The sequence below is a fragment of the Lithobates pipiens genome, unplaced genomic scaffold, assembly GCF_037356315.1.
Source record: "Lithobates pipiens isolate NorthernLeopardFrog02 unplaced genomic scaffold, aLitPip1_a1.2 Scaffold_19, whole genome shotgun sequence".
Classification (NCBI taxonomy): Eukaryota; Metazoa; Chordata; class Amphibia; order Anura; family Ranidae; genus Lithobates; species Lithobates pipiens.
This window is the reverse complement of record NW_027507764.1, coordinates 90,296,180-90,311,208: the sequence shown is the minus strand read 5'-3', so window position 1 is coordinate 90,311,208 and position 15,029 is coordinate 90,296,180. Positions and strand designations below refer to the sequence as shown.

The window sequence follows — 15,029 nt, the reverse complement described above, 5'->3', positions numbered from 1 at the left end:
GCACCGGAATACTAAAGAAGGCATTACTTATATCAATCACAGAAAAGAATTCATTCCCTGGATCTAAATCATTCAGTAATGTGTGTGGATCTGGTACCACAGGAGCTCTTGGTATAACGGCCTGGTTAACAGCTTGGAGATCTTGTATCATTCTCCAGCCTGTAGAAGGCGGAGCCTTCTTAACAGGGAAAAGAGGAGTATTGCAAGGGCTGTCAGGACATGGAATAATCACCCCAGTTTTTAAAAGTTCATCTACTACAGGGGCTATACCCTCCTCTGCTTCCTTCTTAAGGGGGTATTGTCTAAGGTGGGGTCTGTAGTGTGATTTTGGAGTGATGGTTACTGGTTGGACTCCTTTTATGAGTCCTACATCTGCTGGACCTCTAGTCCACAGTGTCTCTGGAAGCCCATCTAACAGATGATCCTCTTCTGCCAAGTATCATTCAGTTCCTGCAGCCCACATGTGTGCTGAGGGTGTTGTAATGATTTCGTGTCCCAAGGGTTTGTGACAGAAATAACCTGTCGACTTACTTTTGTATAAATCAGGTAGGCCCACAGGAGCCCAATCTCTTAGGTCTTGACATTCCTTCACAAACTCTCCTACATCTTTCCAATCTCGGCTTTTAGGTTTAGCTAAGGATAGATGTGGGGCAATTTCCCTAAACAGAACCTGTTCTTCGGGGGGTATACAACATGCTGATACACAGAATCCCTCAACACTCCAGTAAACATTGGTTAATTGCAGGGTAACTTCCTTCTTTAAGAAAAATCTGGAGGCATAATACCCATCAGGCCCTGGTGTTCTCTTAAAATACATTGTGCAGTGAACTCTATTTGGTGTCTGTAAATCCACTGTCCTCCCTTCCATCACAGTTTCAGCATAATTAATCATTTTGTCAACAGTATCAACTGTCTCCTTGTCTTTCATATACACATCTAAGGAGTAATAGTAGTGTGTATCTTCTATTGGGTTAATGGGTCCCTGTCCTACCTGGACTGCAAACCCATTATTTTGTGCACTGACTGACATGCACATGGCTGACATTAGGTCTCTACCCAAGAGATTCACAAGGCAGACAGTAGATAAGATCACTCTGGTTGTGATTTTAACCCCTGTCTCTGGTTCCTCAATGGTGACATACTCAGACAGTAATTCCCTCACCAATTTTCCACTTACTCCTTGTACCAAAATAGATTTTGTAGATTTATCAATATGGGGCGCATCTGCAGGGTGAATTAAGGTTCTAGAGGCGCCAGAATCCACTAAAAACTGTACACATTTTCTCTCCACCATTAACTCGACCTGTGGTAAGCTTTCAACATACCCTATCTTTTCCAGGTGGCTCACACATACTGTTTCTAGTCAATCCGATTTGTGAGGGCCTGGCCCCTCAGGGCAGTCCCTAGCCAAATGTCCCTTTTTTCCACAATCCCAACCCCAACATTCCCTTCTTTCCACCCATTCTTTATTCCTCCATTGTCCTCTACCCCTTCCTCTTCCTCTAAAACTGTTCCTTCCTCTAAAACTACCTGTGCCTCTCCCTCTATGAGACCCCTCTTGTTCTGCCTCAGCAGTGTACTCTTCTGCATCCTCCTCTCCTTCATCACCTTGCATAAAAACCTTTACTTTCACATTCTTTTTTGCTTTCAAATACTTCTCAGAATGCTTAGCATATTGTAAAACATCTAAAACTGATGCAGTTCGGTAAGTAACCATGTTTTTAACAATGTAATCCTTATGATCCTGTTTCAATCCATTTAAAAAAGCAATCTTTAGCTGTTGCTGATATGCACTATTCACATCTTCAGCTTCGGGGAGCCCGGAGAACACTCTAAAAATCTCTCGTAATTTATTTAGGTAGTCACTGACACTTTCTTTATCTTCTTGTACTGTCATATTTATTTTTTGCCAATCAGTCCGTTGTACCCATCTAAGCTGGCATCTGTTCAGTAGGGCAGTCAACCTGTTTCCTAAGTCTGGGCTTTCTGGAGGCAATGGATCCCCCCGTCCATGTGCATTTGCTGGGGCGCAGGGGTCCCAATCCCCCTTTACCGAAGCCCAATCTGATCCTAATACTCTCCTCAGGGCTCTCTCTACTTCCACCCCATTCAATTTATAACTGTTCCGTAATCCCTCTATGTTTTCAATGAATTCAGCTGGACCTAAATTTGGATGTTTTATGTGTTCTGTAGTCTTTTGTATATCACTGTCAGTCCATGGTCGAAAAACAGTCATAGTCAAGGGATATGGCTGGCCCAGTGCATCATTCTGTCCTCCCCTTGGGTTTGGGACCTCTATCAAGGGGTATTCCTCACCGTCCTCCACACCATACCTAATAGGAGGTTTACTTAGTCTCTTGGCTCCTGCTGGGGCACCTAGTGCATGAGTTATGGCGTCAGTTAATGTTTCAAGGATCGATCTGTTCATCTCCAGGACTGAACTACTGTCTGGAGAGATTGAGGAAGTGGAGTTGGGGTTTTGTTCAGAGGCGGTTCCTTTGACAGGGGTGGATGTCACAGGGAAGGTGTTACTCTGGGCAGTTACTTGCACCTGAGGGGGAGGACCATTATAGGGAGGTGGTCTCTGGGTATAACAGATGAGATCATCCTCTTTGTCCACTAGGGGCAATTGGGCTTGGCATTTTTCCTTTGTTCTTTTTCCTTCTACCCTAATTTTAGCATGCTGAAGCCAATACTCCGCCATTTTTAACCCATACCTTTTTTGATCTTTAGGTCCTAACAACTTCAGCTTATCCACCAACTCCTGACACCCTTTCACAGTTAATTTACCATTAAATCCAAACTTCCTCTCCCACTTAGCACAGTATTGAACAGACTTTGGGTCATTGCTATGCATAAATTTCTTATCTCCTAACGGCACCTCAGGGACACAACAACATAAACAAGCACAAGATATTCTCTTACAAAGGTTACTCCCCATTGTCAGTGTCTGTCTGGTCTCTCATTAACCTATAAAACACTGGAATAGTGACTCTCGGTTCACGGTAACAAAAGGAATATAAGAAGAATATAAACATCAACACTCCCCACACTATAGGGAGAATTAGAAAATAATTAAAACTTATCTCAGCAGTACCGTTATTCAATGAGCTTGCAACATCAACAGAAAAGTTAAACATGAGAAAAGAGAAAGTTAACACACTGAGAAAGGAGAAAAAAAAATATTAGCCTTGCGATCTTTTTAGATCACTTAACTAAACAGCGCTTAAAATAGTCAGGCATTCAACCTCTGACATTCGGTATACCTCAAATCTTTTTGTTATCTGTCCAGACAGCGGGCGACGTAATTTTTTACCTTAGACAACGTCCCCAAGTGTCTCTGTCTACGAGCACTGGATCATCTAGATATTATACGATCAATACCAATGTCGGCAATTACAACACATTAAACCAGAAGCAAAGAGAGAAGAAAAGACTCTTAGAAAGAATTAAGAATAATTTAAATTATCTTACTTCTCAAAAACCTGGACTGGATCACACAAGGTTCGGAAACAGACAGTGGAATCCAGATCTTTTTTGCCCCTGCCCCTTTTTCACCAATAACTTTGATTGGGGGGACTTATAATCGGTCGGTGAGCTTCAAAGTCCAATACTCACCGAAGTGTTGTCGGGGCAGTCTGATCTGAAAACCAGCGTGTTGCTCCCGGCTCGAAAGACCAAAAATGTTAGGAATTTCCCTTGTGATCAGTAAAAACTCCGGGTGTTCTTGAGAAGCAGGAAAATTTATTTCTGATGTGGCCCACAACAGAGAGACATGCTTACAGGACGAAAGCTGAAGAAAAATGTCTGCCAAAAGACTGTGTCCCGCCTTCACATAACCCATAAGAATAACATCTCTATGCTTCTATTGGCTGAGGAAACATAAATAACGTTGTCATGGTACGAACTGGTACCTTTATTCTTTTAGCTATATTTCCTGTACATTCTTAGGCTATCATATTTAGTTAAATCTAATGATTCTACAACTTACTATGGAGTTAATTAAGACAAAACAATACAATGAGTTAATACAATAATGTGCTCAGAAGTAAGTTTTTTAACAAATCAGTCTCAGGACTATTGTTTTTCTAATAGTCACACAATAAACATTTAAAACTTTTCTAACATCTTCTCAGGGCCAAAGCTCATTTAAAATGGCCTGTTGCAAAGCGGAAAACTGTTCTGTGGTCAGACAAATCTAAAATTAACATTCTTTTTGGAAACCATGGGCACCTGCATCCTCTGGACTAAAGAGGAGAGGGACCCTACCGGCTTGCCATCAGCTATCACATACAAATCTGGCATCTCTGATGGTATGGGGGTTCACTAATATGCATGGAATGGGTAGCTTGCATATCTGGAAGGGCACCATCAATGCTGATTGATATTCAGGTTTTAGGGCAGCATATGCTTACATCCAGACATTTTTTCAGGGAAGACCTTGCATATATGTCTCAGGAAAATGCTAAACCACATACTTCATTCATGACAACACCATGGCTTCGTAGTAGAGTCCAGGTGCCTAACTGGCCTACCTGCAGTCCAGACCTTTCACCAATTGAAAATATTTTGCACATCATGAAACAGAAAATATGATAAATAAGACCCAGGATTGTTAAGCAGTTAGAATCCTATATCAGGCAAGAATGGGACAACATTCCTATCTCAAAACTCCAGCAGCTAGTCTCCTCAGTTCTTGGTGTTAAAAGAACAGGGGATGCTACACCATAGTAAATATGGCCCTGTCCCAACTTTGAGATGCGTTGCTGCCATCAATTTCATTGACTGTACATTTTCCCAGTTAAAACACTTGATGTGTTTACCATTTTCTATTGTGAATAAAATATGAGTTTATGATATTTGCAAGTCATTGTATTCTGTTACGTAGATTTTATATGGCATCCCAACATTTTTGGAATTGAGGTTGTACTGTATATAACATGCAAAACCAAAAACCCGATCTTTATAGTTATACTACATAAAAATTAAAGTGCTTCATAAAATGTGACAAATGATCAGCGTGATGCTTTGTATATAACCATCTGCAAGCAGCCCCAAATTCACACTTATACAGCATGTGCATTTAGACCCCTTTCACACTGGCAACGCTCAGTGTTAGCGGTAAAGTGCCGCTAGTTTCAGCAGCAATTTACCGTAATTTTAGCAGCGCTTTTCGGCTGCTAGCAGGGCGAAGTGTTAAATGCTCCCAAAAAGCGGCGTTTCGGCAGCAGTACCCATTTATTTCAATGGGCAGAGGCGGTGGGAGGAGCAAGATGCTGCTTGCAGGACTTTTTCTAACGTCCTGCAAGCGCACCGCCCCAGTGTGAAAGCACTCAGGCTATTACACAGGGGCTGCAGGGGAGGCGTTTTTCAGGTGCTTTACAGGTCCTATTTTCAGCTTAATGATGTTTCAGGAAACATGCACACAAATCATCCAGGACAACCAGCAAATTGAGGAAATAGATGAAGCCAGTACAGAGTGAGGGATCTTGAAATGGGCAGAAGGATTAAATATGTAGTAAGAAAGGCAATAAAGGACTTCTGTAATATTGGTGCTGCTATAGAAATCTACACCAAGAAGATTTTGAAGCATTTTTTTTAATTCATGTTCTTATATCACAAAATACATGTTTAAAGTTTACATCAGGTATTAGAAACTTGAGATGTCTTCTATTAAGTACAAATATTGATGCTTTAATAACTGCTTCCAAAATGCAGACTATTTTTCCTGTATATAAACTGTACACAAAAACAAGGCACTATACACTGTTATAAGAACCCTTTCAGTTCAACATGTAAGCACAAAAAAAACGTGAAGTAACTCTAGCAGTGCTTTTTACTCGGGAGAGCACCTGCAGGTCACCTGATGTTCTGGAACACAGTATTATGCAATATTTGCACACTTCGAGGCATAATTAATCCTTGTTAAAGGGATGGCCATCTCTGCCTTTTTACTCATGTACCACTAGAGGGCACAGTGGAGTGCAGAATATACAAACATGGTTTGAAGATCCCATGCTGGCCATGGGACATGATACAAAAGAAAAAATTCATCACACGCAAATGCATAACTTTCAGGTGTCAGCTGTTCGCACATGATTGGCATTAATGCTTAACAGTTTGTGTAATAATCCACAAATCTTACATAGTGATAATATTGCATAGTTAAATACAGTGTTTACATAAATACAATCTATGGGACTGGACAAAGACATTTACAAAATATCGGAAAAACGATATGTCTGCAGCGAGGGAATATCTGCATTCCGCATAAGTGCACGGTAGAGGTTCGTGAAATTCCTCTGAGAAATTGCTAAGAGTTTTGAAAGGTTCTTAATACATTTACAACAGACACAGGTCAACAGGCAGCGTGACGAGCAGACTTCACACGTGAGGTGGGTAAAGCCCTTTGTTTACAGTCCGAGCCACACAGGCTATAGGCGGATACACAGTACACGAAACACGGAGAGATGTCATGACACAACAGGTGCAAAATGCAGCAGTGTTTCTTTAGTGGTGAGGCAGCTGGAAGGTCAGCGGGATTGCACACCGTCCAGCAAGCCAGAGGAGTCAAAGTCTAGAGAGGTGAAATATTCCATTCAGAAAAGTCCTTTGGCTTTTTTTACATTGACTTGTTTCCATGATGGCAAAATGCTGTATTCCTCTCTGGTCATTTCTAATGCAATCTGAAAAAAATAAAATAAAAAAAGTTGGATTAGTGGCAACTCGCTCTTAAAGCGATAAAAAAAAAAAAAAAAAAATCTACCTTAATATTTAAAAACAAAAAATAAAAATGAAAAAACCAAACAGGTTATACTTACCTGCTCTGTGTCATGATTTTGTGCAGCGCAGCCATCATCCTTTTCTTTTCGGGTTACCCGCTGGCACTTCTACCTCCTCCCCCTTCCCCCATAAACTGCTTGCTATGTGGGCACTCATGTGTATTCGCTCCTGAGACCTGGTCTGTGTGTCCATAAGGCTGCTTTCACACTGGGGCGGTATTCAGGCGTTACAGCGCTAAAAATAGCGCCTGAAAAAAAAACGGCCCCTTTAACTCCAGTGTGAAAGCCGGAGGGCTTTCACACTGGAGCGATGCGCTGGCAGGACGGTGAAAAAAGTCCTGCTAGCCGCATCTTTGGAGCGGTGAAGGAGCGGTGTATTCACCGCTCCTATACCGCTCCTACCCATTGAAATCAATGGGACACCGCGGCAATACCGCCGGCAAAGCGCCGCTGCAGCGGGCGGGTTTAACCCTTTTTCGGCCGCTAGCGGGGGTTAAAACCACCCCCCTAGCGCCCGCAGACCGCCGCTAAAACGACGGTATAGCGCCGCTAAAAATAGCGGCGCTTTACCGCCAACGCTGCTCCCGCCCCAGTGTGAAAGCAGCCTAAGAGACACAGAATGGGGCTCGGCACCGTCCCTTGCTTCCTCCTCACTGGCTAGGATTGACTCTATCCATGAAGGTAAAACACATTCAGCCTTTAGAACCACTTTAACCTCCTCCCGACCATAGCCAAAAGACTTACAGTGTGGTTGTCTAGTTCTGCGAGTCCTTAGGACACAGCTGATCACAGATTGGGGTAAAGGGCCAATCACAGCAGCCCTTTACCACATGATCAGTTGTGTCCAAGCTCAGCTGATCGCATGTAAACACACTTGCCTGTTCATGGCATTCCTTGCTTCACGCTGTCACAGCAACTGACAGTGGACTTTTATACTGATAATCAGAGAAATGTTCATGTCCTGATTTTCAGTGCAGCCCTAACAGTGCCCATCAGTGCAGCCTCAATAACACACATCAGTGAAGGAGAAAAATTACTTATTTGCAAAATTGTAGAGCAGAATTTATTTTTATTTTTTTCAAAATGTTTTTCGTTTGTTTAGCAAAAAATAAAAAAACCCCAGTGGTGATTAACTATCCCCCCAAAAAAACTGAAAAATTTCATATGGGTCCAGTGTTTCATGACTGCGCAAAGTCAGAAATAGGCCTGGGCAGGAAGGGGGTGAAAGTGCCCAGTATTGGAGTGCTTAAAGTCTGGTGGTTGCCATTACTGACCTTCTCGCATGGCTGTGACCCTTTTACTTCAATACTTTTATTCACTGACCGATAACGCCAGGGTTAAACCCTTGTTCCGAGCCAATGATGAAGATTATTGATGCAAAAGCATGCACCCAGGAAGCTAGCATTTGAAGTTTTTCTCAGGTTTAATAGAAAACTGTACTAAAGAGAAAGGCTGTGGTTGCTGGCCTCCCCTACTGAAAATTCTGATCCAATAGCTTTAAAGAGGAACAATGTAGCTGCTGACTTTTAGGAATCTGCTGTCTTAGGCCCCTTTCACACGATCAGCCCACTCGAATCCGCCTGTCCGTTTTTCAGAGCGGGCCACCCATTGGTTGTGAGCAGAGATGCGTCCGCCAACACCCACCTGCCATCCGCTCACAATGATATGATATGTTCGCCGCCAGTCTTCCAGCGGATCGGATGAAAAACGGACAGGCTGTTTTTATCCGATCTCCCCATAGAGAACAGAACAGAGGGGCTCCGACAGGTCCATCCCTGTACAGTGGGCAGAGATGGACCCGTCATCCACCTGTTCAGCGATCCCCTGCTGAGCTAGCGGAGTCCGTCCAACAGGTCCACTTAGTGTGAACCCAGACTTAAAAGAACGATACTAGTCCAGATTCAAAGCCACAGCATGTGCTAGATAGAGGGCCATGGGGAGCCTGGTCCTGTAGCCCCCTGGTATGAGTGACACTATCACAGGAGGGTGGGGGGTGTGGAGGGCCGAGGCAATGTCATCTTCACCTAGGCAAGGATGGAGGAAGTGGGTGGTACCATTAAAAAGGTACTTGCTCTCCAAAAAACAAAAGTTGCAATTTAGAAGCTGGGGGATAGTAGAATGTAAAGAACAGATTTATAAGGTGGTAGAAATATCAATGCAATGATATAATAAAAATCAATAAATGTTATTTATACATATTTCAAAAATATTTTAAACACAAGAAATGGGTAATTTTTCATAAAACCCAAAGTAGTAACGGTTTCACAAGGTCATCATGTGAGTACAGTGGTTTCAGCTCAACATGTTTCACCAGGAGTGGCTTCTTTAGGAGACTTGGGAAGCCCTGTTCACATTATCAACTGGATGCAGACCGTTGTAAACCAGATGGAAAAATTATTTTGTGCTGCACCGTGGAGCATTAGTGTGTCATAGGAGGAGTAAAACTAACAATGGAACCTAAGCGGTAACCACAATCGTGTCAATGGAAGCTAGTATGGGGGGGTTGAAAAGCTCCTAAAGGGTTTTACAGCTGCATGTGATATCCATAATAGAACTAGCCTCCAAAATGCTTTAAGAGGCAGCAGGTTCCTTAGACTACAATAGATGAACAAACTGCACAAAAAGGAGGCCTTTAAAACCAGAACTTGAATTGAATAAGCTCCTCTATATAGGAAAACTGAGCTCAGTCACCTTTAACAAGCGCAGGAAATCCTGCCATAGGGGGGACGCTGAGACAATCTGTCCAGCTTCCCACAGATGGGCACCTCCGGGCATCCACCACAGCGAGCGGCCGCAAGATGTGAGATTATGCACAGGACTTCATAAGTCTCTCGAAGAAGTCACTGTTCCCTGGTGAAACATGTTGAGCGGAAACCACTGTACTCACATGATGACTGTATGAAACTGTTACTTTGGTTTTATGAACATTTTTTTCATTGGTTTTTAAAATATTTATAAATAACATTTCTTGATTTTATTATATCGTTGCTCTGATGTTTCTAGCACCTTAAAAATCCCTTCTTTACATCCCAATGAATAAATTTTTTATAGGAATGTGGTGCTTTATGTCCTCATATCTCTAGACATTTATTTTTCAAAAGATCAGGAGTTCTGACTTAATTCGCTGCACAGTTGCTCTAACCTGGTGACTCAAAGATGATTTTGAAGTAAATGCATCCCATTTGTTTTAACAGGAGGAAAGCAATGGTAACCTATATGATATCATCAGCTTATCCTTCAGCTCCTAGCTGACATGAATGAATAAAATGCTAGCGATGACAAAATGTATGTTTTCACTGGTAAAGAATTGCAGGCGTTTGATGGTGATGACAGATGTTAAAAGGTTTGTGAAACTTTATTTTTTTCAAAATAAAGAGCTGCCATGCTCTACTATACAGAGAAAAGTGCCCCCCCCTCTTCTTCAGTACAATATCTTGTTTACTTTTATTTTCAATACCACCCATTTAGTTTGAGTGTTCCTTAAGGGACATTTATAATTATTTCACATGGTGTCTTACCTCAAAATCTTTATCAGACAGATACAATTCAAGATTTAAGGGGTCCACTCCTTCGGGCAGTGGTCGAGCCAGGAGTTCTGCCAGAGGGTAAATCTCTTTGCACAGTTTGGCCAACACATCCTCCACCAGGATTATCTGATTGGACACGTCAGCATCCTGCCAAAAGGACAAACAGTCTGATCAACCAAAATGCATTTTTTTGTATATTGTATTCTGATAATAATGTTAATACCTGTAATGACAGTATGACAGTATTCGGTATATGAATTTCTTTTTTATTTCATAGGCCTTTTTTATATTTTTCTCCATTCTCATATGCAGGCCAAGTTGTCCTGCAAAAATGACAATTGGAATAAACTATTATACTGACAGGAGGCACTAAAACAATGATCCATAGTGGTTTGTGCGCTTTAAACCTTATTTCGAGGAGGGGGAAAAAAAACAGTTGTTGTAATGGCTTTAAAAGCATTCGTTGGAGTTAATCTTTAGTTTGTATGCCATTTCCTCATCGGAGACTACCCCCGGTCCATAGGCTGGTGACAGTGCTGTGCACTCTAACTGCAAGACTAGCAGCGCCGTCACCCAACAATTACAAGGAGTGGAAAAATAATGGATCTACGGGCAGGAACAACAGGTCATTTTGCCAATGGTTCTACTGGATTAGTTCTGGGTATGGATACCATTTCAAAGCGGTTGTAAACCAAAAGGACATTTTTTACCCTGCAAGGTAAAGCCATAATGTGCTAGTATGCATTGCATACTGACACATTATTTTAAACGTCCCTTAAAAATGAAGCTCTCACACGCCAAAATGTCAAGAGCTGGAGGCAACTTCCATCTTCAGACTCTGGCTTTGTGACTGAGCAAGCGTGAAAATGAAAAAAAAAAAAAAAAAAATGCTTTTCTTCGTTTGTTAATTTCTCAAACAAATTATGTCTCTTCATAAAGAGAAGCCAAACTGTATTCTGCTACATTTCTTTGGTGAAAAACTATGGTGTATGTATGTGTGATATAGATAGATTATATATATATATATATATATAGATCAATCCTGATGTACTGGCACCCCATCATTTCTTGAGGCTCAAAAATGCCAGGACAGTATTTAATAAGAGACATGGCAAGTTTTTTTTTTTTTTTTTAAAGTTTTAATTTTTTTTTTTTTAACATACTGACACCAGTGCAGTACAGCGTCATCATAACTGGTGTGGCAGCGGGCCGGTACACTGATCAGTCATTGGCTGTGTCAGCTGACGACAGATCGCACAAAGTGCATTCCAAGAAGGTCCCAACCCAGCCATCATTTGACAATAGGCTGGATGGGAAGTGGTTAAACAAGATCTGGCAGGATGACTTTACAGGAGTGAATACAAGGTGTGCAAGGCTGTAGAGTGGAGGATAACTGTATGCAGTGTGCATGCATGATACATTTGTGCAAAGTTCAACCGTTTCTTAGTCTGATCACCTGCTCTGTGATCTGGGCAATGTCTTCTCGGTGCTCCCAGGATGGGAACATGTTTGTAAACGTCAGTGGTTCCAGGCCGGCATGAATTAGGTAGGACTTTGGAGGCTTTTTACTATTTTTTCCTAGAATAAAAAAACCAAACAATGGAAAATCAGAACCCAAACAGAATTTATCAGAAAAAAAAAAAAAAAGTGTGTGCATACACAGCCAGTACTTTATTAACACTGATAACGCCAATGCCTTTTTCATCCCTTCAGACAGACAACTGCAATGGGCAGTCACCCTCTAGTGCAGTGTTTCTCAACCTTTTTACCTTGGAGGAACCCCTGGCAAAAAGTTTGAGATCTCGAGGAACCCCTGAAATAATGTTCACATCTACAGCTCACGGAACATTGGTATGATCAGCGAGCTGTTAACAAAAAATATTTATAGAAATAACATTAAATAAATTATTATTAAAACGTACCTATTTAATGTGAAACTTGTGCTTTACACGGAGCAGAGCACATTACATGGGGCAGGGCACATGACAGGGCACATTACATGGAGCAGAGCACATGACATGGAGCAGGCCACATTACATGGAGTGGAGGACATGATGGGGGACAGTACATGGGATTGTAGTGGCGCGCCGTTTCCCCTCGGCCCCTCCTCCTCCTCCTCCTATCCTGCCCACCCCAGATGATGTCACTCGGGAAGGACAAGAGGGGAGGTGGGGCCTGCAGGGAACAGCACGCTCCAGCCAATAGGATGCCAGCCGCTTCCCTGTCTATCTCTGCCCTTGTCTGTACGATCCTCCTATCAGTTGCCTGACTGACAGTCAGATCGCCACGGAACCCCTGGGGACCTCTCGCAGAACCACTGCTCTAGTGAGTATAGGTTCTTATATAATGCAGGGATTGAATCTAATGCCGCCTACACACGACCGGACTTTGACTGACTTGGTCCGGCGGAAAATCCAACAGACTTTGCAGCAGAGGGCCGCCGGACTTTCAAACAAACGGACTTAGCCACTCACGATCACTCCAAAAGTCCGACGGATTCTAATGTGATGACACAGAATAAGGAAGTTCATAGTCGGTAGCTGCCCTAGCGTCGGTTTTAGTCTGTCGGACTAGCACAGATGACCAGACTCGAGTCCGTCGGAAAGATTTGAAGCAAGATTTCTAGGTCCACCGGACTTTTGGGAAGAAAAAGTCCGCTAGAGACCACACACGATCGAATTGTCCGACAGATTCCAGTCCACCGGACCAAGTCCATTGAAAAGTCCGGTCGTGTGTACGCGGCATAAGCATCAGATCAATAGACGTACTTAAAAACAAGTTTAGGGGACAACCAGAAAACATCCACCAAAGAACTGACTGGATTTGACTCGTTAAATAACCAGCGCTATCTGAGAAAGGGTACTTACTAATATGGAGCCCTGTTTATGTAACAGTGTCCCTGTGGATTTTTTTGATGCAAGAAAAATTAAGATTGCTCCGATTTGGAACATGTTGGGCATATACGTTTGAGATCTTAAAGTGTACAAAAACAAAATTCCAACCTTTACAATACTGCAGCACAGTCTCCATTGCACTCTTCCTATCGGCATCCCATCGTATTCGGGCAGAGCCCGTGATAATATTTTCCACAGGCCACCAGCCTTGCCAGAGGTAAACCTCGTGATGATTGTCAACGAGGAACAGAGCTGCAAGATGAGGGAGAAATTATAGCATATGTAAAGGTTTACTGATGATTTAGCAGGATTTTGGCAAAGTTGGTAAACAAATTTAATACTGCTGGTAAGTTTGGACAAAGTATTAGAGCAATGTAGAACTGTAATAAATCTAATAATTCAAAGCAAATTATCTCTAAAATTGTATTCAGAAAATACTTACAAGTGATAAGACTGTTTGCCACACTGTGGGTACCCATAGACCTGAGATGACAGTTGAAAACAATCAGGCCAGACAATCTTGTGTCTGGGGTTGACCCTTGGACCCAATGGTTGGAGGTGAAAGAAGGGCTGGGCACAACCAGAGATTGGACAGGACATAAAACCTGTCCCAATTGTTCCTCCACTTATGAGCAGGCCTTCGAAAACTATCTATTGAAGATCCAAGAGTCATCCCATTTTTAGCAGAACTTACAGTGGGGCAAAAAAGTATTTATTTAGTCAGCCACCAATTATGCAAGTTCTCCCACTTAAAAGATGGGAGGCCTGTAATTATCATAGGTATACCTCAACTTTGAGAGAAAATGTGGAAACAAATCAAGACAATAACATTGCCTGATTTTTGAACAAATTTATTTGTAAATTATGGTAGAAAATAAGTATTTTGTCAATATCAAAAGTTAATTTCAATACTTTGTTCTATAGCCTTTGTTGACAATGACAGAGGTCAAATGTTTTCTGTAAGTCTTCACAAGGTTGTCACACACTGTTGCTGGTATGTTGGCCCATTCCTCCTTGCAGATCTCCTCTAGAGCAGTGATGTTCTGGGGCCGTCACTGGGCAACATGGACTTTCAGCTCCCTCCAAAGGTTTTCTATGGGGTTGAGATCTGGAAACTGGCTAGGCCACTCCAGGACCTTGAAATGCTTCTTACGAAGCCACTCCTTCGTTGCCCGGGCGGTGTGTTTGGGATCACTTTCATGCTGAAAGACCCAGCCACGTTTCATATTCAATGCCCTTGCTGATGGGAGGAGGTTTACACTCAAAATATCACGATACATGGCCCCATTCTTTCATGTACACAGATCAGTCATCCTGTTCTTTGCAGAGAAACAGCCCCAAAGCATGATGTTGCAACCCCCATGCTTCACAGTAGGTACGGTGTTCTTTGGTTGCAACTCCGCATTCTCTCTCCTCCAAACATGACGAGTTGTGTTTCTACCAAACAGTTCTACTTTGGTTTCATCTAACCATATGATATTCTCCCAATCCTCTTCTGGATCATCCAAATGCTCTCTAGCAAGCCTCAGATGGGCCCAGACATGTAGTGGCTTAAGCAGGGGGACACGTTTGGCACTGCAGGATCTGAGTCACTGGCGGCGTAGTTCATTACTGATGGTAGCCTTTGTTACTTTGGTCCCAGCTCTCTGCAGGTCATTCACTAGGTCCCCCCGTGTGGTTCTGGGATTTTTGTTCACCATTCTTGTGATCATTTTGACCCCACGGGGTGACATCCTACGTAAAGCCCCAGATCGAGGGAGATTATCAGTGGTCTTGTATGTCGTCCATTTTCTAATTATTGCTCCCAGTTGATTTCTTCACACCAA

At 42.5% G+C, this 15,029-nt stretch overlaps 1 protein-coding gene across 13 annotated transcripts in view; it reads right to left on the bottom strand.

Annotated features, from left to right (window-relative positions):
* Positions 1-5,580: 5,580 nt before the first annotated feature.
* SVIL (supervillin) overlaps positions 5,581-15,029 on the bottom strand; it is a 334,548-nt gene continuing 325,099 nt past the window's right edge. For all 13 annotated transcript variants that reach the window (XM_077491057.1, XM_077491058.1, XM_077491050.1 and 10 more), the window contains 4 exons: positions 13,312-13,455; positions 11,766-11,887; positions 10,301-10,456; positions 5,581-6,686 (listed from right to left, as the gene is read on the bottom strand). In XM_077491057.1, coding sequence (XP_077347183.1) covers positions 6,600-6,686; positions 10,301-10,456; positions 11,766-11,887; positions 13,312-13,455 — 509 coding nt within the window. In that variant the 3' untranslated portion in view covers positions 5,581-6,599. The remainder of the gene's footprint in view (positions 6,687-10,300; positions 10,457-11,765; positions 11,888-13,311; positions 13,456-15,029) is intronic.